At 37.8% G+C, this 27,427-nt stretch overlaps 1 protein-coding gene across 5 annotated transcripts in view; it reads left to right on the forward strand.

The window, feature by feature from the left end:
• Nucleotides 1-1,311: 1,311 nt before the first annotated feature.
• COL19A1 (collagen type XIX alpha 1 chain) overlaps nucleotides 1,312-27,427 on the forward strand; it is a 183,821-nt gene continuing 157,705 nt past the window's right edge. For 3 of the 5 annotated variants that reach the window (XM_077174795.1, XM_077174798.1, XM_077174799.1), the window contains exons 1-4: nucleotides 1,312-1,483; nucleotides 3,506-3,632; nucleotides 11,989-12,063; nucleotides 12,573-12,672. In XM_077174795.1, coding sequence (XP_077030910.1) covers nucleotides 3,542-3,632; nucleotides 11,989-12,063; nucleotides 12,573-12,672 — 266 coding nt within the window. In that variant the 5' untranslated portion in view covers nucleotides 1,312-1,483; nucleotides 3,506-3,541. Of the gene's footprint in view, nucleotides 1,484-2,417; nucleotides 2,663-3,505; nucleotides 3,633-11,988; nucleotides 12,064-12,572; nucleotides 12,673-27,427 lie in introns of those variants that run through there. The other 2 variants (XM_077174796.1, XM_077174797.1) reach the window with 2 other exon arrangements.

Raw genomic sequence — 27,427 nt, forward strand, 5'->3', positions numbered from 1 at the left:
CAGACTTTTTACAAAGGGTGTTTCAACTGAGGATCTCACAACTCTGAAACACAGAATTAGGGCTCAGCATCGAGGCCTTTATCAAATGAAGAGTCTGAAGGAGAAGAAGAATGCTCCGATGATTTGTCAGCTGTGGGATTGGGCTCTTGCACCTCATCCTGAGAGGTAAGACAGCTTTACTTTCTGTAATTTTCAGAATGAGCAAGCAAGAAGTGTGACTTGCCTAAAGTTACACCACAAGCCTGTGGCAAGCCGTGGAATAAAACACCCCAGCAGATGTGTACGTAAGCTGCAATTTCATCTTTCTCTCGTGATTCTAAGTTGGGAAGAACAACAACTGTTTTGAAATTCAAACCAGGAACATAATCATGTCTTTCCATGTGATTTGTTGGTTATACTGGCTAGTTATCTTGATTGAAATGAGGAAACACTGAGGAAACAAAATCTGCTGAGTGGGTGGGAGGATTTGGGGTATGGGAGCTGGGGGTAGAAGAAAGTTTACCCTATATATTTTCTGATGTGAAGACCAATTGGCTAAATTGATGTTAAGCTGATAAATTTTCATATGACCACCTTCCTTTTTTTCTCCCGTCAGAATAATTCAACTAGAAAAAGATAAAATATGTCTTGGATATAAATAAATAAATAAATGAATAACATACTGAGGCCCTACTCTCTGTCTTCTGTATATCTGTTTCTAGCTGTTTTACTTCTCTTTGTCCTTCTATCTGGTTCACATCTTTAAAGTGCAATTCAGAAAACTGCCACAAGCACACTTGGAGAACCTGACAGAAGTGCAGTTTGGCAAATTCAGCTAAGAGCCAGTGGCAGTGCTCAGTCTCACCATGCCATCACAGACAGATGATATTACAAGTTCAAGAACATTCAGGTTTGCAAATGATAGATTTTAAAAGGCAGAACAAATTTCTGTAATTCACTGTGCATTACAGCATCAGTGCCATAAATAGGTGTACCCTCTTGGTTGCTTGCATGGCTGATTTTTAAATTTATGGTGAAGTATATAAAAGTATCTAAAATTAAAGTATGCTTACACTTAAAAGATAAAAGCTAGTTTCTGCCAGTGTAATAATGTACATAATTGGTTCTTCACAGCTAGAAACCAGATACTCTTTCATTCATGCATTCATACCACGGCTGTCTAATTTATGGAACTGCTGAGAGGGTGCTTTTAGAGAGGTAGGGGGAAGGAGAAAAAACTCCAAACATTTCTTACATTGTTACCTGACTTGGGATGCACACATATAATTATGTAAAATCTGTGTCTGGGTGGCTGTTTGTTCTTTCTTGCAGAGTATTCTGTGCTCACTGAGTGGGAGGGTCACACTGTGAGACTAATAAGGACAGAGCTGCATCCCCCTCTACCACTCTTTGGAGACTCACTCTAGCAACTCCTCGGCACTACAGCAGCTCTGTACAGGCATTTTCAGCGCTTCTGGGGGACACAACAATAAAAAAAATAAAGGTAAGCCACTCACTATGTGTAGTCAATTATCTAAACATCTTACATGTGCACACTCGCACACACTACACTATTCCTGGCTTGTTTTGAGGTGTTTTTGTTCAAGGGTTTTTGGTTTTGATTTCCAAAATTGTCATTTAAGTTTATCATTGCTAATGTTAACTACGTCTTATATAAACACGATGTATACCGTAAGTTTTTAACGTACTGTAATCAGCCTGTGCCATAGTATTCTGCTCGTGATTCTGTAAATACATTGTATATGCTAATGGGTGACAATAGGTGTACGCTAAGATATGCAAATAAAAACAGCCCTGCTAAATGAGCAGTAATTTACAAAACTGATGAAACTGTTGCGAATTGCCACTATACTAATTGTGCATATATTTACATTTAAAAGCCTACCTTGTAACTAGCAGGCGTGCCGGGTGGCCTGCCCGCAGCGGCTGGGAGCGCGCTGGTGAGCGAGCAGCGGCTCGGGCGGGCAGTGCCCTGCGGGGAGGGGGCACCGCGGCTCTCGGGCACAGCCCGGCGGTGCCGCGGCCGAGTCCCGGCCCGATGGGGCCGCCGGGGGCCGGGGGCGGCCCCTCACTCACCTGCTGGCCCGGCGCAGGTGCCGCCGCCGCCCCGGGGCTGCCCCGCTCGCAGGCGCCGCCGGCCGGGCGGGCTCCTGGCCCCGCTCCGCCCCGGGGCTGCGGAGGAAGCGGCGGCGGCCGCCTGCCCCTCGCTGCCTGCCCGGGCTGCCGCGGGTCCCGGCGCCGCGGGCAGGGGCCGGGGAGACGGGGCGGAGGGAGCCCGGGGCGGGGGCCGGAGAGCGGCTCCGGCAGCGGGGCGGGGGCGCTGCCCGGCTGGGAGAGCTGCCCGCTTGCCTTCCCGCCCGGAGGGCTGAGCCCTCCCTCCGGCAAACGCGGCTCGATCCAAGGGAAACGGCGCTGCCGGCGCTGCCGGGTCGGAGTCTGCGCTGCCGGGGCTCGCGTCGCTGCACGGGCGCCCCGTGGGCTCCGGGGGTGCGAGGGAGCGGAGCCTCCTGGAGCAGCCGGCGGGAGAGGACCCAAGCCCCGAGGTGCGGCGGCAGCGAGGGGGTGGCGGTGCTGGTGATCAGAGCCCTGCAGAAAAGGAGACCAAAGCAGACCTCCGGAGCAGGCGGCTCTACTCAATTCCCGATGCCTGCTTGTAAAGCAGGTGCAGGAAATTAAATGATAATTCATTTCAACATGTATTCGCTTTGCTGCTGGTGGGAAGGCTAGAAAAGTTAATCATGATGTAGTTGATGTCAGGTTATGACAGAATAGCTTTCATGATAAATAAGGTGCCTTGCAAAAATAATTATAACAATTGCATCTTAGGTACGTGATTTCCTTTTCTTACAGAAGATGTGATTAGAAAAACATTAGATATTTTCTGTGTTTCATTAAATTCATGTGTATTTATATGTCGCAGTTGGCTTAGAAAAAGAAGCTTTTGTCCTCTAATGACAGTACCAGTTTGTGTTGTTGAAGCCTGTACTTTTGTGAGATTTAAACTAGAAATTCAGTATAGGCTGCTCTAGGCACTTTGCAAGGTGGAGAAATATTGCATTTTGGTTTCTTTTGTGGTTAAACAATTGCATGTTGCCTTTGTTCCATTTGAGGACTACCTTAGCAGTCACTCTAAGTGTTGTGACACCAAACAGTTTAACTAATATATTGAATAATGAAAAATAATGTGGGGAGAAATATAAAAGAAAATTAGTAATTACTAATGAAATGAACATTCAGTGCCTTTACAATTAATATCTCCAAGTTAGCATTTCTAAGGTGTTACTTCTGTGTTCATTAATAAAGAACTAAAAAGGAGGATATTTATCATTTATTTCCAAACTGGCATAAACCTTTTTTGTAGCTCCTTAAACTGAAAAATTATACACTTGTATATGACTAGCAACTCCTCTTCACAGTTAAGAAGTTCTTGTTTGCAATATTCTGACAAGGTGAGGTGAGAAGAATAAGATGAGATTGTTCTGAATATGCTTCTTTTTCATTTCAGATTTGTAGCTGTTTGTTCACATGTGTCCAGGGGGAGATGAAGTACACTGGATCCTGCATAGTTTGGCTTTGTATGGCAGTCTTCCTCCTTCCTGTTTCTACGTCTCTGGCTGTCAGTGACCACACAGGTACTTCCATTTTTCTTGTCCATCACAGACCAAAGGCATAAATCTCAGTACTGAAAAATTTTTAGCAAATAACAAGAGCACATAGAAAATAAACAATATGAACAAATAAAATTATACAAGGTTGTTTTAATCTCTTTTCTGAAATGAACTAAGTTTGAAGCAGTTCCAGAGCAGCCTTTCTGCTTCCTGTGCTTGGAAGATTCATGTTTGGAGGTAATTGTAGCTCCTAGGAGTTTCATTTTGTACTTTTCTTTTCCTACCATACAAAACAAGATTATAAATCAGAGTTTGCAAAACTTTTGTGAACAGAATCATATGGCTTTATTAGTGCAGACCAGTTATCACATTGACCTAAACAATCTAATGCCCATGTTAACTGCACCTATACTTAATTCCTAAACGGGGTCATATATTTCACACAGAGTGAAAAAAATCCTTTTTTTCCTAAGAAGATGGGGAAAAGAAATAAAAAGATATTGTTTAACTTAAAAACTGTTTCCCATCTTCTGCAAATTTTCTCAGATTTCTCTGTTTTCCTCTTTCTTTTACTTTCCACATGTTATCTAGTGTTCTCACTTAAACTCTACATTAACTCTCCAGAATGTGGCAAATTCTGTCTTAAAGGCACATCATATGTGCTTGTCAAATATGGAACATCAGTTTTCTAGAATTACTCAGCCTCAGCAAAAACTTCAACTTATTATAATTTTCTAAAATTATTAGCAAGGAAAACATGTTTATTGCTATTTAAATTGACTTGGGTTTTTTCTCAAAAATAAAATTAACTCTTAGTAATGTTGCTCCTTTCCAGAAATCTTATAAAAGATAACAGAAACTACACACACAACAACAACTTTGAATTTCAATAACTCATTTATAACTCAGGCCCAAGAAATTTAAAAGTCCATGACTAGAAAAATAATCCTTTTACTACCCCTGGAAAATATAAACAGTAATAATGAATAAATAATAAGTGTAATGTGTGGGCTCTGAGGTAATAATAATGCATTGTGAAGAGCCAGAATTTAAGTCAAAGTCTTTTTCCCCTTATATTTTTAGGGCAGTGAGGCTAAGTGCTCTGCTGATGAATTATTCTTAACCCCTCTGAGAGAGCAAGCATACATCATAGCTGTGAAATCATTCTGTCTGAAAGAAGACAAATAGGTTTTATTCTGTCATTGCTAGGTAGTGGGTTGCAGAAGGGAAGTTTTTAAAGTGCTAAAATGGTGCTAGTACAGAAGGTTCCCTAGCGATATAGACTGAAAAATGTTAAAATTCCAGGAAGCAATGTCTCTTTTCTTTTATATTTTTTTTTCTAATGAAATGATGCCTTAGTTAAAAGTTGGGCCAGCCACAGAAGATGTGGCAGATACACTGAACTGCAAATAAACAGTGTATCTGAACTATGCAGTACATTCTGTTAGAAGTTTGTAGCTAAGCAGCCCATGGTGAAGTTGCAGTTTTCCTTAGCCTGATTGCCACAAATAGACCAAATATGGGTCCAATTGAACTGCGAGGAAGAAAAGGAGAGGTTGAACCTCTCCTGTGAATAACTGAGGGTGTGCACTTGAAAGAGGCTCCTTCCGTTTGTGGAGGTACAGGCAGATGGTGAGGAATAACAAGCTGATAGCTGCCAGCTTGAGCAGCTCTGCCAACAGCAGGTGTGTGAGTTAAGCCTGGAGATAAACTCCAGTTGATAAGAGGAAAGAGACTCTAGTAGAGTTTGCAGGAATGGTTACCATTGAAAAAAGAAATGCGAGTTATAGACCAGAAAGCAGGAGTTGGGAAAGAATGGACCCAGGAGTGGAGCAGTGGTAAAAGTGGTGCAGATCCTTCTGCCAAACTTTTGTTACTCTCCTCTGTTCAGCTGAACTGACTCCTCTGTGCGGCAAAGTTGTCTTGCTCCAGTTTTATAATTTGTATGCAGGTGAATCTGTTACAAATTTGAAATCTGCTTTCTTCATGGAGAGAGTAATATGTAAAGGTTTGGGGTTTTTTCCCTGTCTTGTATTCAGTTGTTCTTTCTTGGGCCTTTGTTCCCTCCCATGTACAAGTTCTGTTTAAATCAGCATCTGTCCTTCAATATCTGCCTAGATGATCTTTTTGGTTTTCTTCCTTCAACAACATATGCATAGCATTTATTTCTCTGGGCTAAAATAGAAACTTTTCCAGCAAAGCACCTTTAGGTAGGATCTGAAATTATTATATTTACATCTTGAAATTTCTCACCCAATCTACTTGAATCTAAAAGAATGGCTTCAAATACATGGAAAAGTGTAGACTAAAATTAATTTGAGGGTGGTGAGGGGAGGAAGTGTGTTAGGAGAAGGATTGATTTGAGCTTTCTGAGCAGACATGCTGAATATACTTTGACTTATTCATTGGACCAATATTGTAATGAATAAATACCAGAATTGAAAAAAGAGTCGGAGGCTGAGAGAGTATGCTGGCTCTTCTTGGAGCAGTCCTCCTTAGGCTCTGAGGGTGCCAGTAAGCATTAGATTCACATAGAAGATTTCTTTCAGTTCTCATGTTTTGATATGCTTAGTGTTCATTAGAAGGAAGCACTCGCTTCCCATGATGGGGTATAGCAAATCTGAGGGGAGAGAGTTCAGGAGTTTTCCGGAGGCATATTTTTGATCTGACTGCAAGCATACTTTCTTCATGTTGTCGACTTATTATTATTGGGAATATTTGGGGTTTGAGTGTGGACGTTAGCTCTTTCTGTAGTGACATGTGAAGTTCTAATTTGATCATTCCTGACAGTTTTATATTAAGAATATTACGATTCTGTCTCATTCCCAGATCATTGCTTCTTTTTCGACTTTCTTTTACAATTAGAGTTTTTTAAAGCCACTTGCTAATCCATGAAAAATGTAGTATAAACAGAGTGCTGAGACTAATAGGCATGGTGAATTTTCCTTGTCTTTTGACATGGAACGTGCTGTGAAAAGTATTGGCTATGGATCATGATTTTAGATAGGCGCTTTAGCCCAAATACAGTGAGTGATTTCAGGTATGTAAATCAGTTCAGCTTTTTGGTTTTAATGCTTTAGTACAGCTAGATACTTCTCCAAATCAGTATAATGACCCTATAGTTTCTGTCACATACAATGTCTTTATAGTCCTGACATTCACATCTGACCTGGCTTTGAATGTTTCCAGGGATGGGCCATCTACCACTTCTCTGGGCAACATATTCCAGTGTTTCACCACCATTATTGTCAAGTCTAGTCTAAATCTTCTTTTATTTAAAACCATTAGCCCTTGTCCTGTCACCACAGATCCTGATGACAAGTCTGTACCCATCTTTCTTACAGGCCCACTGCCTACAAGGATGTAATAAGGTCCCCCTGGAGCCTTCTCTTCTCCAGGCTGAAAACCTTAGTTCTCAGGAGAGATGCCCCAGCTCTCTGATCGTTTTTGTGGCCTTCCTTTGCACCTGTTCCAGCAGGTCCACATCTTTCTTGTGCTGGGGCCCTGGAGTTGGATACAGTAGTCAGGGTGGGGGGCTTTTCGTGAGAGCTGATGGGCAGAATCACTTCTCTTGATCTGCTAGCCATGCTTCTTTAGATGTAGCCCAGGATATGATTGGCTTTCTGGGATGTGAGCACACATTGTCAGCTCATCTCCAGCTTTTCATCCATCAGTATTCTCAAAGCCTTCTTGTCAGGGCTGCTCTCAATTCCTTCAACCCTCAGCTTGTTTTGAAACTGAGCATTGCCCAGGTGCAGCATTCTCATGACGTTGTTGAACCTCACAAGATTCCTATGAGCCCAATTCTCAAACTTGTCCAGGTCCCTCTGGATGACATCCTGTCCTTCAGGTGTGTCAACTGCATCACTCAGCTTGGTGTCATCTGCAAATGTGCTGAGGGTGCAGTCAATCCCTTCATCCGTGTCATTAATTAATTAAATAACATTGATCCCAAACGGAACACCATTTGCCACTGTTTTCCATCTGGAGATTGAGGAGTTGACCACTCCCCTCTGGATGTGACTGTCCAACCAATTCATCATTCTCTGAGCAGTCTACACAGCAAATCCCAGCCTCTACAATTCAGAGATATTGTGGGGACCATGTCAAAGGCCTTGCAGAAATCCAGGTGACATCCATAGCTCTTCCCTTGGCCACTGATGCAGTCACTCCATTGTGCAAGGCCACTGAGTTAGTCATGCAAGACTTGCCCTTGGTGAAGCAGTGCTGGTTGTCTCAATGAAGTTGAGAGGTGTGTTGAGTGTGTTGAAGTTGAGAAGTTGAAGTTGAGTGGTGCTGGTTGTCTCAAATAATATGAAATCCTGCTTTTCACTACTTACTCTTTTTCATGGGAGAATATAGTTCTCCAGGGGCCTAATGTGAATATCCTAATCCTTGAACTCTGTTTCTTGGATTTCTTATTTCTGCCTGCCAATGCTGTTACATTACTTCATAACCATCTAAATAGTCACCAGACTTGAAGTTGACTTCTTTACTGTATCACGTTCCCTTCATTCTTCCTACCCTTGTCTTAATTTTAACATTGTAATGTAATATAATCTTCTTTACAGAGTAAAATAAAAGAATACAAAAAAATCACATGCCTGTATACTTGAAGCTAGAGATATGTAAGAAATCTGAATTCTTGACCTTGAAAGCAAGCCAGCTGGATCTGCTTATCTTCATTATGAATATGTTTGATATTACTGGATATCATTGCTGATATTTGCAGGTGTGTCACTAGCTCTGAAGAGGTTGCCTGTGTGTTTATGAACCTGATCCATGTATGGGAAGTATGAGAAAAATCTTAGGTAATACGGGTTTCTGCCTGAAGCTCGAGTTGACACAGGACGTGGGTATACAATAGGTTGGGCTTTGGTGTTTGGCCACATTCATTGGTGTGGTCATGGCTACTCATGGAAGCTTCAGTGCCTTTGCAATGTGCATGTCAGTGGTGGTAGATGGCAGCTAAAAACCTCACCTGAATGTGAAGTTTGGTTATAAGGTAGCAGATGGGTACTTGCAATGTGAATCTAGCCATTACAGGTTACGCGAATCTGAAGAAGCCAAGACTGCCCATTGGAAGTTTCAGTTCCCCCTCAGGAAGTGCACACAAGAGATATCTATCTGTAAGAGGGAGACTGAAGCACACACCACAGTCTCTTTTGTCCTCGTTTGCATGGAATGGAAAGCTGAGCATGGTGCCTAGATGGAAGTTGCAGTGTGCTTCAACAGGTGTCCTGATCATTCCAGGAATGTGGAACGTGCCATTGCATGTTGCAACAGATATGTCTAGATGCAATGCCTTTTTTTTTTTTTTTTAAATTATGCTATTAGAAAAAAAAACAAAAAATTCTTACTAATCTTAGTAATGAGAGAGAAGACAATGATCTGTGATGTACCTGCTTGGTCTAAATAAATTAATACTTTCAAGATTATTGGATTGATTTTATATTAATAAGCTCATAGCTAGAACTCATTGATTTATAAAGATCCAGGCCAACTTTTTTGTATGGGTAGGTAAAGATATCATTAATTTAAAGATACATTAACTTGACCTTATGATATCATTGGTTTTCTATGAATTTTTTATTTCAGTCCACACAGATGCAGTTTTATCATGTGCAGGGCAATCTAGTGCATAAATGTAAGCTTGTTCTTCTTACTATTTCATGAATTTTATAATAATGTATTTTATAATAATGTAACAGGCCAGAGAGATTCATGGTTTCCCACTGGATTAACAGCAAGTGTTTATCTTGTTCTTTTTCTTTCCCGAATATCTTCATGTAGGCCTTGTCATTCAGCTGCCCACATGTTGAATGGGCAAACTGCCTGTTTTGTCTCAGGCTAAAGAAAATTTAAGCATCTGCTAGCAGTCAAAAAATCGTGGAAGAGGTTAACTATGCAAGCTGTAACTGCAGAAAGAATTTTCATCGCTCTATAGTAATGAAAGTTGTCAGTCTTGGTATGGAGAGAGTTTGGTCTTGTTATTTGAGAGTTTTCCCTTAGCTCTCTGGTAGAAGGAATAGCACTGAACTAAAGGAGTGCAATAGAAGATTCGTGTAACCCTTTCAGTTCTTTTGGGGATGTGGAATACAAATAAATAAATAACACTTAAATGGCCTGTCTATGGTGTGACTGTTGTGCCACTGATAAAAATAGGTCCACGGTCCAGTCTGTGGCATGTGAGGAATCATCGCTATCATCTGGATAGCACAAAAATTAAGGCTTGAGTCTTTATTTGGAAGAAAGTGGCTGTGGGGAATAGGCTCAAACTTTCTAGTCTTTCACTGCTCAACACTCATGTAAGTTAATGCTGGGGAAAAAAAAAAAGCACACTTGTGTCCCAAGTTCTCAAAAGCTTACATCAGTTTAGGGTAAAATCAGCAATAAATACTCTTTGTCTGCTCTTATAAGTACTGCCAAGAATTTAACCAAAAGGAGAATCTACCTTGAAATTTATTGAATATTTTTGAAAAAGGCCCTGAGGAAACCTGTTGATTTAAGAAAAAACATCTATCCATGTATGTCTGACATTTTTTTGTGACTTCAGCCATAAATGGCTTCCTTTATGCCAGCTTATTTCTTAGAGCTATAGTTATGTAAATGTGCCCTAACATCATTCATTGGTTTGGAGTGGCTGTGTATAGAATTCTATAGTTCAATAATCTGTATTTGATTGAAGCTTGAGGTTTGTAAACTAAAGGGTATCTAAGGTGAACCTGTTTCTGTCCCATGTGTGTATATATCAACTGGTGTGTTGAAATTGCTATGTTACTGTGTAATTCCAGCAAATGCTTTTCTCACTGTATAAAACTTCCTGCTAACCAAGAATGATGAAAGATTTCACTTCAAAGTTTTCAACACGAATATTCTTTACAGTTCAGTGTCTTTTCTGGGGAATGGGAATTTACAGAGTTTTTCATGCATATATTTAATCTCACCATGAAACTCTATCTGTACAGGGAAAAACATGCATATGCACGTATTTATGGATCTATATGAGGGAAAGAAAAGAATTTATTTTCTGAGAGCCTTAGAAGGAAATCAATTTATCTGTGATGTTACTTGTAGTAGTCAATTGTTAGTTGTAACTGTGATGAAGCACGTGGAACTTAATGAATCTTACAAAAAAAAAAATTGTTTCACCCGGTCTGTTCTTTAAATAGTTAACATAGCTTTCATTAACCACATTATCAGGGAGTGTCTTTATGTCTGTATTATATGATATATTGTCACTTTTACTAGTTATTTCCAATTAGCCATTCTTAATCGAGACCAAATTCTGAAATATATTTAATAGCATTTAAGAGTTTTGAAGGATAATATGCTTTCTACATAACTACAGAATGAATGACAAATTTCACATACTTTAAGATTACAAATATAGCCATTTTTAATACCAATGTTTGGTCTGGATGCTCTCATGAAGCATTCAAATATAGATAATTTCCGGGTTAATGATAGGACATTCCTTACTTTTTTAATTGAACTAATGGTTCAGAAAGTGCCTTGACCTTCACTGCTCAGCAGCTTCAGATACACCTTGGACATCTTTTCAGTTGCCTCAGCTCACGAAGCTCTGTGCTTGATAAGCTGACAGACCAACTTGTCATCTGTGATTTACTAGGGTTCTTTTTTAGAATTTAGCAGGGCTATTTGCAAAACTTGTTAAATAGCAAGCCATATTTCAGACCCCTGCACAAAAGTGACATTTTCCTGTATTTCCTTCTTAAAAGTGGACATTCTTGTATATCTATTAAAAAAAAAGAGCATAAAGGACTTAGTGCAAGTAAGAAGTAATAATGATTAATATTGCATATTAATAATACAGTGTCTTATCTGAGGGTTCAGTTAGATTTAACCTCAGTTTACCATGTTCCAAATTTTAGAACATTCTGTTTGCTTACAAAAACACTTTGGTCCAGACTACTCCCCTACTTAATTTTTGTGCTTTTTTTCCCAAAATACAATATTGTTTCATATTAATGAATGGGGGAAAATATTTTCTAGTAATACAGTGAGAAATACAAAAAGAACTTGGAACAGATATTGCTGCTTTATAGAGTGTTATAAATGGGAACAGCATGGTAAGAATTTAATGGTTTTCTTCTGGCTATATTGTTTATATGAACTTTAACCACAGGCAGCTGAATTAAAATGTGATAAAAATTCTATCTGCTTATATTATTGGAAGTGTAGTATAAAATTTGCTTTTGATTAGATTTTGTAATTTGGTTTATTGCCACTTTTCATATCCTAAAGCGACAAAAAGCAACATTCCTGTCAATATTACCATAACTGCCATGATAGTTTGTTCAATTCCTGTTAGTTTGATACCATTTTACCATAGATAATGAACTGTGTTCTCTTGAAGGTGCTGTGTGTCCTTTAATGAAAACTGTTTCCCGTCATCTCAAACAAATCAACAGAGACAGTCGTGGTGTATCAGGTAAATGACCAAGCTAATATGGATATCTGTATTAATTAGCTGCTAATGATTGCTGGATGTAATTATAGTCTGACTGAAGCTGGCTTTAAAATTGAAAGGTTAGGACAGAATGCAATCCCCAAGCACCAAAAGCTGCTGCTGCTACCAGGAAGGTGGCAGCATCCCAGAACATGTTTTTCCCCAAAAATATTGGTTCAAGTTCGGCAGCCACACTAATTTCCATGTTTTTTTCCAATCATCCTGCATTCTTATACATTCAAATGTTAAAAGAACTAGCAAATTCATTTTTCAAGTTTTAAAGTCATCTACCAAGTGAATTTTGCATGAATAGTTCTTATAAAATAAATATTGAAAGCTTTTCTGACTTCAAATTCTACTTTTCAAAATATCTTGTCAGTCTATATTCTAGAAATGCTAATATGCTTGTATTCAAGTATGCTAAAAATTATTTTTTACTTACAGTATTTAAATTCCATTATAATTGTATTGTATTGTGTTCTATTTTACAGGGTTTGATCTGGCAGAAAGCTTTTCTTTAAGGCAAACATCTTGTGGTGGGGAAAAGATCTGCTTTAAACTGGGAAGTGCACCTCTCATTAGAGATACAAGGTAAGATACTACTTTCATGCTTAGGTTTTAAAAGATAGAGCTCAAACTCAATGCTACTAATTAACTGAATCACTGAACATGCATCCAAAGAATGCCATAGAAAGCAGTATGGCTGTTTTTAGGCTTTTTTCATTTTTTTTTCTGTGGGAAGTATTTTGATTTTGGTGTGCTATTCTTCTGGAATCTGGGAGTACATAGGTAGTAAGTTAATTGTGAATAGCACTTTCTCAAATCATGATTCTAATACTGAAAATTCCACTGTTAATGCATTAATATTTATAAAACAAAGGAAACATATAACTTTCATGGTATGACAGGAAGTATTATACTAATGTCCTCAGTGAAGTCTGTCCTCTCTCTCACTACTGCTGTCAAGATTAAAAAGAGAGTATCACCATTTCCTTGAATGCTATTTTTTTTTTAATTTTCCTTGTATTCACATTTTGCCTTTGAGCAGCAACAGAATAGTGGGCACTCGGTGTAGAGGAGAAAGTAGGCAAAATCCTATTCTGGCACAGGGTGGGATGAAAAGCAGAGACTGCACGAAAAATCAAAAGGACAGTGAAAGAGAGCAGGGCACAATTGGATTGGATGGACTTCAGTTTGCACAGGGACAAGGAAATGTCAAGAAGCAGTTAGGAATGTAGTTTCAAGTTCCCCGAGCTCAGTGGAGAGAGAGGATCATCTCAGAGCTTCTTGGTTGAGATGTGCTCTGAGTCATGGGACTGTGGTTTCTGTACAGCGTGTTCCTGCCATGACGAGGGAAGCAACTGTATTCCCATGTCTTCAGGTTGGGTATTTTCTGTTGCAAGAGGTCTGGCTCCAGCTTGCCTAGTAAAAAAACACACCTGGCCCTTGGACTTCCCCTTTGCTTGGATCCTGGGCATAGCACAGAGGGACTGTGAGTAGCATGAGGCCAGGGGGAAGGAGGAAGAGGAGAGTTGGAGGCAACCAGACACAAAACAAATGATCTTTGTAGGAGGAGTGTGACCACAGAAAGAATTTATCAGGCAATTTAGAATGTTTAGGTTCTCTAAGGTTTTCTGATATATTAGATACTGTAAGTGCAAATTTTTGTGCTTGGGTAATACTGCAAAATTAAACTAATCACTTTCTCTTTTTTAAAATACATTGGATGCTATGGAAGGAAAATTTACTGGACAAAATTACTTGAGACAGAGTCCTCTTCTTTTATTAGGACCTTTCCAGCATTATCCAGATTGTCTTTGGAAGAGTAACAGGATAGGTACCACCCATAAATGTCTTTACTAAAAATATTTTGAGAGATTTTTAGTAAGAAAACTTTATTTAAAAAAAAATATTAATTTTTCCTTTTTTTACAAGGCTTTTTATCCAATTTATGGGAATTTGAGGGAAACATGAAACTACAGAAAGGTAGAAAACTTGAAGCAATAACAAAAAATGTGGAGCAATTTTCCTTTAGGAATAAGAAGTTAAGTAGTGCTAAGAAATGCATCTTGTGAGCTGACTTTATTTTGAAACAGTGAGAAAATTAGTGCCAAAAATGGAAAAGAAAGGAGATAGAAATTGCAAAAGGGTTAATTATTCAAAATTCATATTACTCTGAGGTAAAATTCTTGATCCAAAGTATTGATTTCTAAGAATTTCTGAGTGGTTTCAGAAGTGGTCTGAGAGGTCATGTTGAAGTTAAAAAACATAAAGCTTTTTTCTTAGCTTTATTTAGTAGGCCTGAATATACTAGTGTCTTTTTTTTCTACTTCTTTTGAAAAAAATTTATTAATGAAGGCAATGAAAATGGGGAATTCACACCATGGATGATAGCTGTGACCTAGCAAAGCCCTAAATATCAGCTATTGCAAGGAAAGTCATAATGGTTATTTTGTTTGGCTGTTTTTTTTTTTTTTTGTACTATATATTTTTTTCCTATATTTTATGTCATCAGCTTTTTGAAAGGAGAGAAAAAATGGCTATCTGGTTTTTCCCCATTTCCAGTGTAACTTGGGCATGGGCTAAAGAATTTCAGTTTTGAGTAAACCTGGGAGGGAGGTGGCTTGGCGTTCATGGTCTCTTGGTTCTCATATTCCTCACTGTCCCTGTTATTTTATTCTGTGTATTCTCATTAAAGAGGTAAAACAAAAGAGAAAATCTTTCTAGTTTTCCCTAGAAATATGCATCTCTGATGGATGAAAAATTTAGCTGGATGAAGCAACTGAGATGATGATTAATAAAATGCATATCAGTGCTAATATATGAATAAAATTAGGCATAAAAATGAATATAGTTAGGCAGAAAATTAATACTGTGTTATTGATGATAATGAGGTACAAGATAAGATTTTCAGTCAGCTTGCTGTGCAAGTAAGTAGTACCTCATACATATATCTTCCTGAACAATGAAAGGGTTAAAAGTATTTTCAATAACATGTAAGCACTGCAGAATTTCTAAAATTAAATCCTTGTTATTCATGGCAATAATCTTGCTCATCCTTTATTAACCTTTCTTCACACAAATGCATGTCATTAAAAGATGAATTCTGTTCTTAATTATTTTAGTTTGCTGAATATAAAATGTCTTTCTGATATTGAGAGAATACTTCAGGTAAAAAGTTTTTAAACATTTTGTTTTAAGTGTGTTGCTTTTTAAACTCTTCTGAAGTTTTAGGATTTTTTTAAAATAAGGGCAGATGGCAGTGAGGAGCACGAAGTCGGGTTTTGGGTTTTTACATGGTAGGGTTACAATAAAGGATAGTCAGAAACTTGGGTATCTGTCATCATAACCTTATAATTTACTATCTCAGTTACCCCTGTACAAGATCTTTTAATTAATTATTTTTATTTAAACCTACTTCTCTTACATTATGTCGGGTTGCATGGTTCCAGACTCCTTGTGTTATTAGATGGCTTTAGGGATCATTCTGCCTCAGAAAATATTTCAGTAGACGTGGTGTGCAGTAAGCAGCAGAACAGTGTTTGTTATCCATCCTGCAGGAAATTGAGAGTATCTGATTAAGCTGACTAGCAAGTATCAAGTAACTCAGCACATCTCCTCTTGCATTTCATTCATTCAGTTGTAGTGTGGGTAATAGAAAGCTATGCTGTGCCATTTTTCTTCTCTGATGCCATTTTGGTTTTTTTCAATGGACCTGGAGTAGTGTTTCACCTATTTATATGTTGTAAATAATTTACAATGCACTGTCAGCTTGGGAAATTGATTATGTTTATTTATGTTGGACTTCAGCTGTAGGTCTTTCTCTCTTTTTGTGATGCAGTTCTGTATATATTTTGTCTTGTGATAGCAGATGGATAGCTCTTATGCTTTGTGTAAATGACTGTAATATATTAATGTAATGCCAGTAATACTTTTCTTATTAAAACTTTGAATTGCTTATTGAAGTTCTCAGTGAACCTTAACAGGACTTATTCCTGAAGAAAGCAGTGTAACAGAGCTTTTGAGTCATAAACTTGTAGTAAAGTACTGTTAGGCAGACAGTCTAATTATATAGTCATAAACACACCACAGAATCATAGAATAATAGTAACTATATAAAGGTTTAGTTTTATCTCAACAAATACCTTAGAGAGTCATATTTCTTCTCCAGACTTCAACATGTACTGCCCATGTAGTGTATCCCAGTGTGGCACAGAGTTTGCTGATAAAGGAGAACAGGGCTCTGTGCTGGTAGCATTCCTTTAGAACTGCCAGCAGTACACAGTATTTCTGGACATGAAACCTTTTAGGCTAATCTTTGTTCTTCGGTTGGCTTAAACAGCTCTATGATAAATTAATTTCACTGTCTTTCTCCAAAGCTGCATCAGACATCAGTTGCTCCTCTTTCGCACTTTTCTGGGGTGCTGGTGGGCCTTTTTTTTCCTCTTCTGAAAGCACCAATAAAGGAGATAATGAGCTGGTTTCGGCTGAGTTTCAGAATGTTTTTGAAATGGATGTTCATGATTAGCAAATCTTCATGGCACAGTCACAGCTTTCTTATTTTGTAGTTTGTTTGGCTTGACAAACCATATTAATTTACTGAGGAGATTATCATAGCTGGCTGTTAAATGATCTGAGTTACAGCAGTTGGGATTACTCTCACAACTCTTTTAGGAATTCTTCCCCTTTCTTTGTAAGATACTACAAAGGAGCTTGGATTTTGACTGTATTTGGACTACGAGCTCCACCAGCAAAGTTGTTACTCAGTGCTGCCAGAAGAGCTGTGGCTTGGGCCATATTTCAGAGAAAGTGTTTCACCTCCTTGGGATGTCTAGTTACTGGAGGAAGAAATACTGTTCCACTTGCCTCAGTAAATTCCAGGCAGGAGGATTCTTTCTGCTAAGAACAGAAATTGGTGATGAATAATATTTATGTGGGGTTTTCTGATTGTTTCTAGTGCTAGCCTTTTTAATTGAAAAAAAAAATGTGGAGGGAATTCCATTTTCCTAGAGCACAGCTGGCATCAGGTGAGGAGGTTTCTGTGCTCACTGTTAGAAACCTTTCACAGCCAGCAATTTGCTTTCCCAAAGCCACATATCTCTACGTGATTTTGCAACCATTTGCTCTGATGTCTGTTCTCTGCTTGTATCTGCTGAGACCACTCTCTTCACCAAACTAAAAAATATTGGCTTCCTTTCATAAACTTCAGCTCTCCATGAAGATCCTCTTGGGCATGACTTTTTATTATTTTCGTACATAGCAATTGTTTTGAACATCAGAGTTTGCCTCAACAGTCTTCTTGAAAAACATTGTAAGACGCATTTTAGGAAGTTTTAGACATTTTTCTTATAAATGGTACAGAATAGATACACATGATAATCACTGATTTCCAAAACAATTCATTGAAGACTTTTAAAAGTGTGACTGAGAATGGCAATGAGGTATTATCCCAGTTTTGAGACAGGAGCTACAATTATTCAAACCAGCTTTTGTGCTCACACAAAATCCTGCTAACCTTTGATCTATTAAAATATTAGATGGCTATCCAAGAAAACACCTCTCCTTTACTATATCACACATTTATTTGAGGTCATTTGAGCAGTTGGAGCCAACAATGCTAAGACTGAAATGTCTGGTATTTTAGTTGCAGGGTATTTTCAAGAAAAAGGTCTTGCCTTTGGAATTTGCTTCCTGAGTGTGGGAGCCTGAATGTAGTACAATTTCTGATTTTTCTTCAGGTCTTTTAAAGTAGTGGATCAGAAACTGCAGTGATTCAAACTTTATTTTATCCTGACATAATATATTTTGTGTTTATTTCCAGAAACTTCAACACTTACTCTATTTCAGAAATTAAAAAGAAGGAAAATACAGTGATTATTGTTGAAAGAACAAATTGGTGTTGTACCCACCTTGTAAATACCAATTATTTAATTTCACAGCTAAGGAGAAAAATGGGGCTTCTTACCATGTAAAATGACAGACCAATGCTTCTTTTAAAGAATAATCACCTGTCAATTTCTTTCTGCATTTGGGGGCTTGTTTCTACCTGAAAATGTACAAGAAATATGGCAATTTTTATAAAATTCAACATTCAGGTATTAATGGATTTTGATGTCCATATTAGTTTGAATCATGCTACAATATAACATGTAATTTACTATGCAGAAAGAATTGGGAAACAAAGGCAAAGACAGAGGTGGCAGAGGGGAAGAGTGCATTTAAAAATGTATAGCACTGACATTAAAAGCACACTGTGAGGGAACAGAGAGTTAGAAAATCTTTTTAAATCAAGCTACTGACTGTAACAAATTATAATTCTTTGATCTGTAGTGTGTTCCCCTGAGAGTGGAGCACTTAGTGGAGCAGTGTCATACCAACTGAACTGGTAAAACACTGTTGGATGAAGCAGTGTTCATCCTTTTATTTCCTAATGATGATGTTCTTGCTGTAAAGCACTTGCAAATAAAGGGAAGAGGCTTTTGTGAGGTGTGTGCTTTAAGGGCACTCCTCCACAGCGAGAGTGGGCAGGAGGCAAGCAGTGTTTGTGTGGAATCCCATGTGCCTCATGGCAGGCCATAAACAAATCCAAATAAACAAAGCCAGAAATATTATTTGGAAGAGAATAAAATTAGGAGCTTGCTTTCACAGCACCCATCTCCATCTCTCAGCCTCATCTCACTTCCTCCACATCAGCATCAGCCTCTCTGTTCAGCGAGGCTGGCGGCTGATCCCCGTGGCTGTGCCATCTGAGCAGTGACAGTGGGGAAGGAGCAAGATAGGCTGCCCCCAACACCAGCAGCACTGCCTTTAGATAAAACAAACCCTGAAACTCTACCTTGAGCTTTTCATGGTTTAACCTGGTCTGTGGAAAAGAATCCCAGTGTTCCGATTGAAACAACGGCATCTGCAATTCCACTTTTGCTATGTATTCCTGTAGGGAATTCCTTTCTATTTTCATCTGAAATGGATGCCAAAACTATGGTTCAGTTTTCTAAAACATAGATTTTCATAGATACTGCAATTGCAAGACAAAGTTGTTGTGTTATTTGATTTCTAGATTCAGCAGGAGAAATTCACCTAGATGCTTCTCAATGACTCTTGTTCAAAAACTTGGACACAAATTCTGAAGAAGGTTGTTCAATTTACCACTGCATTAACTGAAGGAGCCTTAAGTGATTCCAGAGTGTGGGGAACTTTCAGAAAAATTTACATGCCTCTTGCTCCCTGCCAAACATGCTGATTTTTAAAATCTTTGCAGTGTTTTCTTGGTTTGTCTTGGCCACCTTTTTTGAAGAAAAATCTATCAAAAACGAGTACAAGGAGGATTCAGATCTAAGTCTTTAATAAGGTCTGCGTTTGATAGTCTTAGAACAAAAACATGGTTGCAAAACCAGTACAGATGAAGTTTTCTGGAAAACCAGAATAGCTGTGGGTATCTGCAGCCGTGCTATAAGCAACCACACAGAATTCAATGATCCGTGCTGGGCATAATGCACGCAGCTGAGGATGCACTGTAGCCCCATTATGTTGTATATAGAGACTGAATGATCATTTATCAGTTTTGCTGATTGAGCTGAGAGGATCCAAGTGCCTTTATAAAATGCATATAATTTTTCTTGCTGAAGCTATGGTGCCACATGCTTCAAAAGTAATTTATCAGCAGATGAAGGAAAAAAAACCAAAACAACAAACATCCCTGTAATAAATCAGATCTTTCTTTTTCTGGCTTTTGTGATTTAACACTGTGTAATCTAGTTTGCTTTAGCTATGCTGTCAGGCATTTCTCCTCTTAACTAAAGTTGCACCTAGAAAAATATGTTTTTGCTGCTATATCTGTGTTTATACTGGGGCTTTTTGTTTAAACATGTCATACAGATATCATACCCTTCCCCCACCTTTCCTCTGAGTTTTTAGGTTTTATATCTAAAAATAGTTAATGGTCTGTCTCACAGTGAAACTGCCTGGTGTTTTTTTCATTACTCTGATTTTCATTTATTTTCATTTTGTTCTGAAAGATTTTGACCTTGAGCATTTCTATGTGGTTAGCTCTTTGCAGTTTTTATAATCATACTATGAAGTATTTTTTTTTTGTTTATGGAGATAAATTGACAAAGTTTTTAAAATACTTCTTGGATTTTGAATGGACAGTACAGTCCATGTTCTGGGTTTTTCACTTAGAGGTGTGGGTATCAATTTGAGTTCAGTCCTAAGAGTTTGCTGATTGCAGTCTTGCCTGTCTCAAGTACATATTTGTCATGCTGCAAACGCATTTCAAAACTTGGAATGATTTAATAAACTTCAACTTGAGAAACAATCTGTAATCTATAGGAACAAGATGTACAGTTATTGGTATATTAACAGAACCACATGCAAGAGATCATGTTATTTTTGGATTTAGTCAGTGTGACTAGTTCCAGTATCTCAAAATTCTATTAAAAAAAAAAAAATCCTAAAAATACTCTGGGATTGGGCATGACAATTTAGGCTTTGAATAACTTATTGATTATTATTCCTAATATGGCATTGTGCTTCTAATTTTCATAGGAAAATTCATGTACTTTTTATTTTAGGTATTAGACTACTAATTATTGATACACTTTTTATTAAAAATGTTAATGCTCTTCAATTTCAATTCAATTTCCCTCTTTTACTCCGTTTTCTTTGTGAACTCTGCTGAGACTTCTGCTTAGATTAGATGTTAGGAATTTTTTTTTCACTGAAAGTTTTGTAAAGCATTGAAACAGTCTGCCCAGGGATGTGGTGAAGTCCCTATCCCTGGAAGTGTACAAAGGCATATGGATATGGCACTTGTGAACATGGTTTATTGGTGGCACTAGGTTGGACTTGATGATCTTGAAGGTCTTTTCTCAACAATTCTGTGAGTCTATGATTCTGTGAGAGTTTGGTAAGAAATTTCGGTGCTCATAATCTATGGTGAGCAGTACTGATTTACTCAAATACTTTTGAATGCATATCCCAAAAATGTCCATTGGTTAAGGCACGTGAGGTTTGCTTTGGACCACTCCTGAGAAGTAACAACACAAATAACATTATTGAGGGGCCATGACTCTACACCCCTTTTTTCCCTGCTACTGGACCTGTCTCTTACACCAGCAGTTCAGAATGCTAGGTGACAGCCAGTTTAAATTAATCTATGAAATTAAACAAAAAGTATAGTAGTATTCACCAGGAGTGTATACAGTAACAAGAACTGTTTGCCAAGGCTTGCAGGGAAGAAGTGCCATTCCAGCCCAATTCTTGCACTGAGGACCCTCTGTGGTGGATGCACTTTGAAGTGCAGCATGTTCAATTGCAGCATGAAATCATTGCTCATGCTCAGGATGGATATCTAGCAGTGACTTGTACAGAATTAGTAGATAATGCTCACTCATTTTATGGGTAAAAGTGGTATTTGGAAACAGGAGGATTTGGGATGTGAATCTTCTATTGCAGTAGTTTGTTTGACTTTTTAAAATATCTCCTGTGAGAATAAGTTGCTGAGAATTAGAATGTTTAGCATATGGCATTATAGTCTAATATGAACTGTGAACAATATACGATAAGGACAGTAACTAATAAGATAATCGTATGGATAGAGGCATTGAAGAAAATGTATTACAAATATAAATATAAAATGTAAGTTCTAGCAATACTTGAGTAATGAGGCTGTATATGATGACTTGAATGTCTGAAAAGGAGATGCCATCAGATATCTGTTCAGTCAAAAAGGAGTATAAACTTTGAAATAATTTCTTTTTTTAATAGGCTATTTTTCTTTCCAGAGAACTTTTTTTAAATTTAGAAAGTGATAAATAATTGCATTACTGTTAGTATGTGGAGACAGATACGCTATGCTACCAGGAAATTACATAAGCTTAAGATTAGTTTATTGTGAAAGTGTTAGGAGGACTGAAAAAACACTTCATGATTCAAGATAGCTGATATGATTTCATGGAAAGGAAAGTCATGACTCATTAACCAATTGAAGTTCTTGAAAGATCAAAGACTTATAACATAGCCTTGCTTCTTTTTTTCTCCCTAAAAATAAGTTAGAAATACTCATATGAATTCATATTATGCCTAAGAATATATTTCTTACAACACCCTAACTTTTTTAGTCACAATTAAGTTTAAGTGTCATCTCTTTAAAAAGCTTGTGCTGATTTTGTTCTACCACACAAGTGAGTGTTTACTCCTACCCATCTGGCTCTAGGTGATCCTGTGAGAGCAGGGGCCTTGGAACAGATGATCTCCAGAAGTTGCTTCCAACCTCAGCCATTCTGGGGTTCTGGGATTGTATTATAAACTATTCTGTAAATGGTTTCTCTTCCTTAGGAATGTAGTTTCCCATAATATTGGGTATGTAATTTCATTGTCAATCATGTAAGTTATAGGGTAAGAGTGAATTCATCAAAATGCAGGTTTTCTAATGGGGTAATGAGGTAACCAAGTACTTCCTTTTTAAAACTTCCAAAATATTTTTTTTATCTCATTGCATGCTTAAATATTACAATTTTATTTAATGAAAAATATTGGTGATAATAACTATATTTTCTTTACCGTTATAACTTTTTTTACTTTTTTGTCTACTAGTCTGATATATACACTACATAATATAGTGTTCTTAGAATTTTCATCAGCAGTACAGACTCTAATATCAGTCTTACTGTTAAAAGAGATGATAATTGCTCATTCTGTTTCTGTTATTTTGCATGAAAATTACATGGCTGATTTAACCTCAAGTTGCTGTAGTTGATGCATTGGTTTAATGCAAAGCTTTTCTGCTGTGGAGCAGTGAGCTTTCCTCACTGTTTTGAGGAAAGTTTGTGAATTCCTACCATATCAAGCTTCTTTGCTTGGATATAAGGCACCTAGCCTAATTCCCCAGTCTGAGAAGGACTCCTGGTCATGTTCCGTATTCTTTCAAGTTTGATGTGAAGCTTAGAATTCACCTAAATAAAATGTTTCTTGATTTATCTGTATCACTGCTTGAGATATCCTCTCCACACCTCTGTCTTGAGTCAGATGCAAGGCCCAGCTCTCTTCATAAGCTTTGATTTTTGTTTCTCTCCTAGCACTTTAAAGGGAATACCTGGACACTCCCCAGCTGGATCTGACAGTAACAGGGTTAGCAAGTCACAGGTCTTTGGTCCATCCTGTTAAATATAGTTATGACTCAGCAGATATCAATGTGGGTATTTTTAAACTGCATTTATTTTTAACCCCGTTTAATCTGTAACTTACAAAAAATCTCATTATTAGAGAAATTGTGGGAGTTACAGGCTAAGCTGTACATACTCTTTGTTTTTTGGGGTTTTTTGTTTTGTTTTGTTTTTAAACTGGACAGTAATTGTACAGTCTAAGTCTTGAGAATTAATAAAAATAATTTCCAGTTTCTGAAAATGCTAATAAGTCTTCTGTTGTGGTTTTTGATCATTTCTTTTCCATACTTGTTCACTTAAAATTTGTGAATGTTCACAGTTTTTATATACTGTAAAAGAGCACCTTATTTATCTAATTATCCTTTTAAGTGTAAGCAGAACACCAGGCTTAAGTATGCATAGACTAGTCATGCTGTGTGTAGGGGGTGTTAAAGCAAAAGCATGTTCTCTCTGTAGCTTCACTCTTGCAGCTGACAGCTACTTTTTCGGGTCTGACCCTGCTATCTGGTGTCATTAACCTTCTTTCTTACTCGGATCAGATCTCTTCTGTTGGTAACTCAATCTTCACTACTTACACCTTCTTTTTTGGGGAGATCAACTGGAACCAAGGCAGGTAGATAAACCCATTTGTAACAGAGTTGTAGGCTCTAGTGCCTTTGGTCTTGTCTGTGCCGTTTTTCTCATGCACTCCTTAGCACAGCCTGCTTGCAACTTTAGCCAGGAATGAGTTTGTTTATTTATAGGCAGTCCTGCATGCTGAAGAGGAGGAGGCTAGTTATCCAGACAATTATTTGGGGTTAGCACAAAAAGCACCTCTTAGTTTGGTGCAGCTGCACTCCAGACAGCAGTCCTGGCTCTCCCTTTCCACTGCCAGCCATGCTGTTAGCACTGTGAGTGCTCAGCATTTTCATAAGAGGGATGCTGGCCTGTGAGATGGTTTGCCCTTTACCATCAGCCAGGGTTGTCTAGGACTTGGCAGAATGAACCCGGGAAGGAAAGGGAGAGCCGATTCCAAGTGTAATCAGCAGTTCACTTCACTAGTACTTGTTCCATTGGTTCATTGTAAAAAGCTACCCGAAGTTTGGGATGGGGATGAGGGGAGACTAAACAGGAAGAAATTGAGTGTTCTATGGAAATAACGTTTTTAGGTTGGGTGGCATGATGTCATGCAGAAACACACAAGGTGCCTCCCAAAACTCCAGCGTGAGAAGTAAAAGGGTGTGAGTCTCTCAGCATGAAGCTCTGCTGAAGCTGAGTCACCCTCCTCTGTACCAAACTAAAGAGACCATTGTGCAATCAGTTAGTGTCTCTAGGTATCCGGACAAGTGGGTGCTTAGATTTCTTCCTCCTACAGGGAAGGTTATATGGATATATAAGCTAAGTAATTCCTGATGTCATCCCCCTTTCCATAATATGACGTGCGTTTTATCTCGATCTTCATGGCCTCCAGTAGACAAATTGTCTATTGCAGTTTGAATTTTCTTTACTTTTCCAAACAACAGCAACCACTAAAATGTACAAATATTGAATACTGTACAATAGGTCTTGCTTCCTACAATAGGGTAGGAAGCACATAAAAACACATGCAGAGCAATTTTCTCTGTCAGTTGCCTGCCATAGGTTACCATAATTTTTTTCATTAACATTATCAGAAGGTTTCTTGATCAGCTGAATAATTTCATTCCACTGTAGATAATCATATTTAGCATAAGAACTTAATATCTCATTGGCTTCAGAGTCTGACGAGTAACAGACTACTCTAATAACTAGAACTGTTGTGTTTGTTCCATTTCTGGTAGCTAACTAGAAGGACCATGTGAGTTTGAAAACAGCTCCTAAAATGTCAAAATAAAAATAGGGCTGGATGTTGAAAGAAATATCCAGAGTTCCTCTTAAACTATTTAAGTTCTTGTCCTCTTCTCTTGATGGTTGCCATCCACAGTTTGATTTTAGGATATTTAGGACAGAAAAGTAACATTTTTGCATCTCTAAAGGCCAAAAATATTGATGCAAGTCTTGAATGAGCTGAAGACAATTTAAATCTCTGCCATTCTCTTAAGCACATCTTAGTTTTAAATTTTTAACAAATACTATCTTTGGAGACAGTCAGAAACCCACTGAAGAAAAGGACACATCATCACACTTCTCTAGATTCTGCCATAATCTCCAAAGAGGAAAATTTAGTTTGTTTTTTTGTGTGTTCCTTGTGAGGAATGTCAGACACTAAGGAAATTTTTCTATAGGGGCAATTGATTTACTGGTGTGGTTCTGAGTAAGGAAAAGCACTGAAGATTTCTGGGATGTTCATGCTGAACAATAAGACCAGGTTTTTATGAGTGCAGGGTGGTTTCAGTCCCTACAGTGAATCACAGAAGTAGAAACCTATTACAAAACTGGGGATGGGATGCACGTGTGTAAAGTTCTACATGTCAGTACTAAAGGGAAAGCAGAATGAGGTCTTCCTATATCTAGGAGGACCATAATTCTCAAGAGGACATGATTTGACTTCAAAACAGATGATTTTCTCTTGGTTATTTTTATAGTTTCAGTGTAGATGGATGTTGCTGGGACTTATGCTGAACAGATATCTTGTTCAGAGTGTTTCTTTTGTTTAGATGACCAGAGAACAAATTGAGAGATGGGGAACAAAGAAAGACATGGGTCTCTAGTTTTTTCACACAGGGGAAAACATCTCCTCTCCACCCTGAATCATGGAATTGAACAACACTTTCTAATATCCCTCTGCCTCGTGCTGCTCAAACAGCAAGTGTGTAACTTCATCAAAAGTGCTGAAAGCTGCCTTCCACAACATAAAACTCCAATATTCTTTGTTGACCTGAAATTTCTAAAAACTTCATCAAAATTCAGCAGAATTCTACTCAGGAAAAAGAGAAGAAAAAATGTTGTATTTCCAATATCTGTTATTATATATTACTGCTTTTAATTGTCTTGTTCTTTTTACTGCTGATTTTTTTTTCCAGAAAACTTAAAATACACAGAAAAAGGCTAAAATTGGAAAACAGACAGTTAGTCTGACATCTTTAAAATCAAAGGAAGACTGGCCTTTGACTTCTTTAGGGCCAGGAGTTCACCAATAATTCCTGTAAATAAGGATTCATAATAATGCTGGAAACCCTAGGGTAAAAGCACAGGCATAACGATTTTGGTATTTCTGTACCTCTTTAAAACCAATGTTTTTTCAAATGCCCTTTAAAATTTTGATATCAATACAATTGACTTTCACTCCAAAAAATTCCTGAACAATCTGTACATTAAGAGTCAGCTAATCTATACCTGTTCTGAAAATGAAAGCAGAGGCATGCCAAAGTATATGAAATATTAGGTAAATCCCTCTTCTCAATGTTAAAATAATCTGCAGCTTTGCTTTCAGCAGTACATTTCATGAGTGGGTCGAGCTCTCCCTAAGTAATTAATAACTCTTAAGCTGTCTGAATAGTTTCCCTTGAGTTGCATCATATAATGTGTCATATGAAAACAACTTGAGGCCTAATGTAACATGAAACTGTATAGTGCATCTTAAAGTGATTTGAGGAAGATGGATGGGAAGGAAATTATTTCTTATTCTGACAGAAAAGACAGCTGTTCTTAACTTTTATTTGAAAAGAATTTGAAATACATTTTCTAGGCAGGGTTTGGTAAATTCTTCTAGTTAGTTGATTCCTGTTCTCCTGTTATACCAATCAAGTTAGGTAAAAAACCTGAGAATCAAAAATATACCAATTTGTTGTAAAAATATTAATAATCACATTAATAATAATGTGGAGGCTTTTGTACTTGGTCCACCTGAGCTTTACTTTTTTATTCATAATAGATCTCAGTTTAAACCCTTTGCAAACATTAAAAAGTTAACACTTCAGTGTCTCAATCAATGAAGTATGAAATAAATCATTACCCAACACAGGAAAGTTTTTTAAACCAACTCCTTGAGCTCTGGTCACCAAATTATTGTAACATTGTCATGTTACAAGTGGCATATACCAGGTAATGGTATATGTCAGCTGGAAAAGATATGTCTTGCCATAAACTCAAAACATCTCTCACTTCACTCTCAGGAAATGCAAGTTGGCTCATCTTTCTCTTCTTGGAAGATATACAGCAAGCTGGAGGCTTCATTGATACTTGTAAATACGGAAGTTTATCATATACTGTAGTGTATTCTCATT

Source organism: Agelaius phoeniceus, chromosome 3 (assembly GCF_051311805.1).
Source record: "Agelaius phoeniceus isolate bAgePho1 chromosome 3, bAgePho1.hap1, whole genome shotgun sequence".
NCBI lineage: Eukaryota > Metazoa > Chordata > Aves > Passeriformes > Icteridae > Agelaius > Agelaius phoeniceus.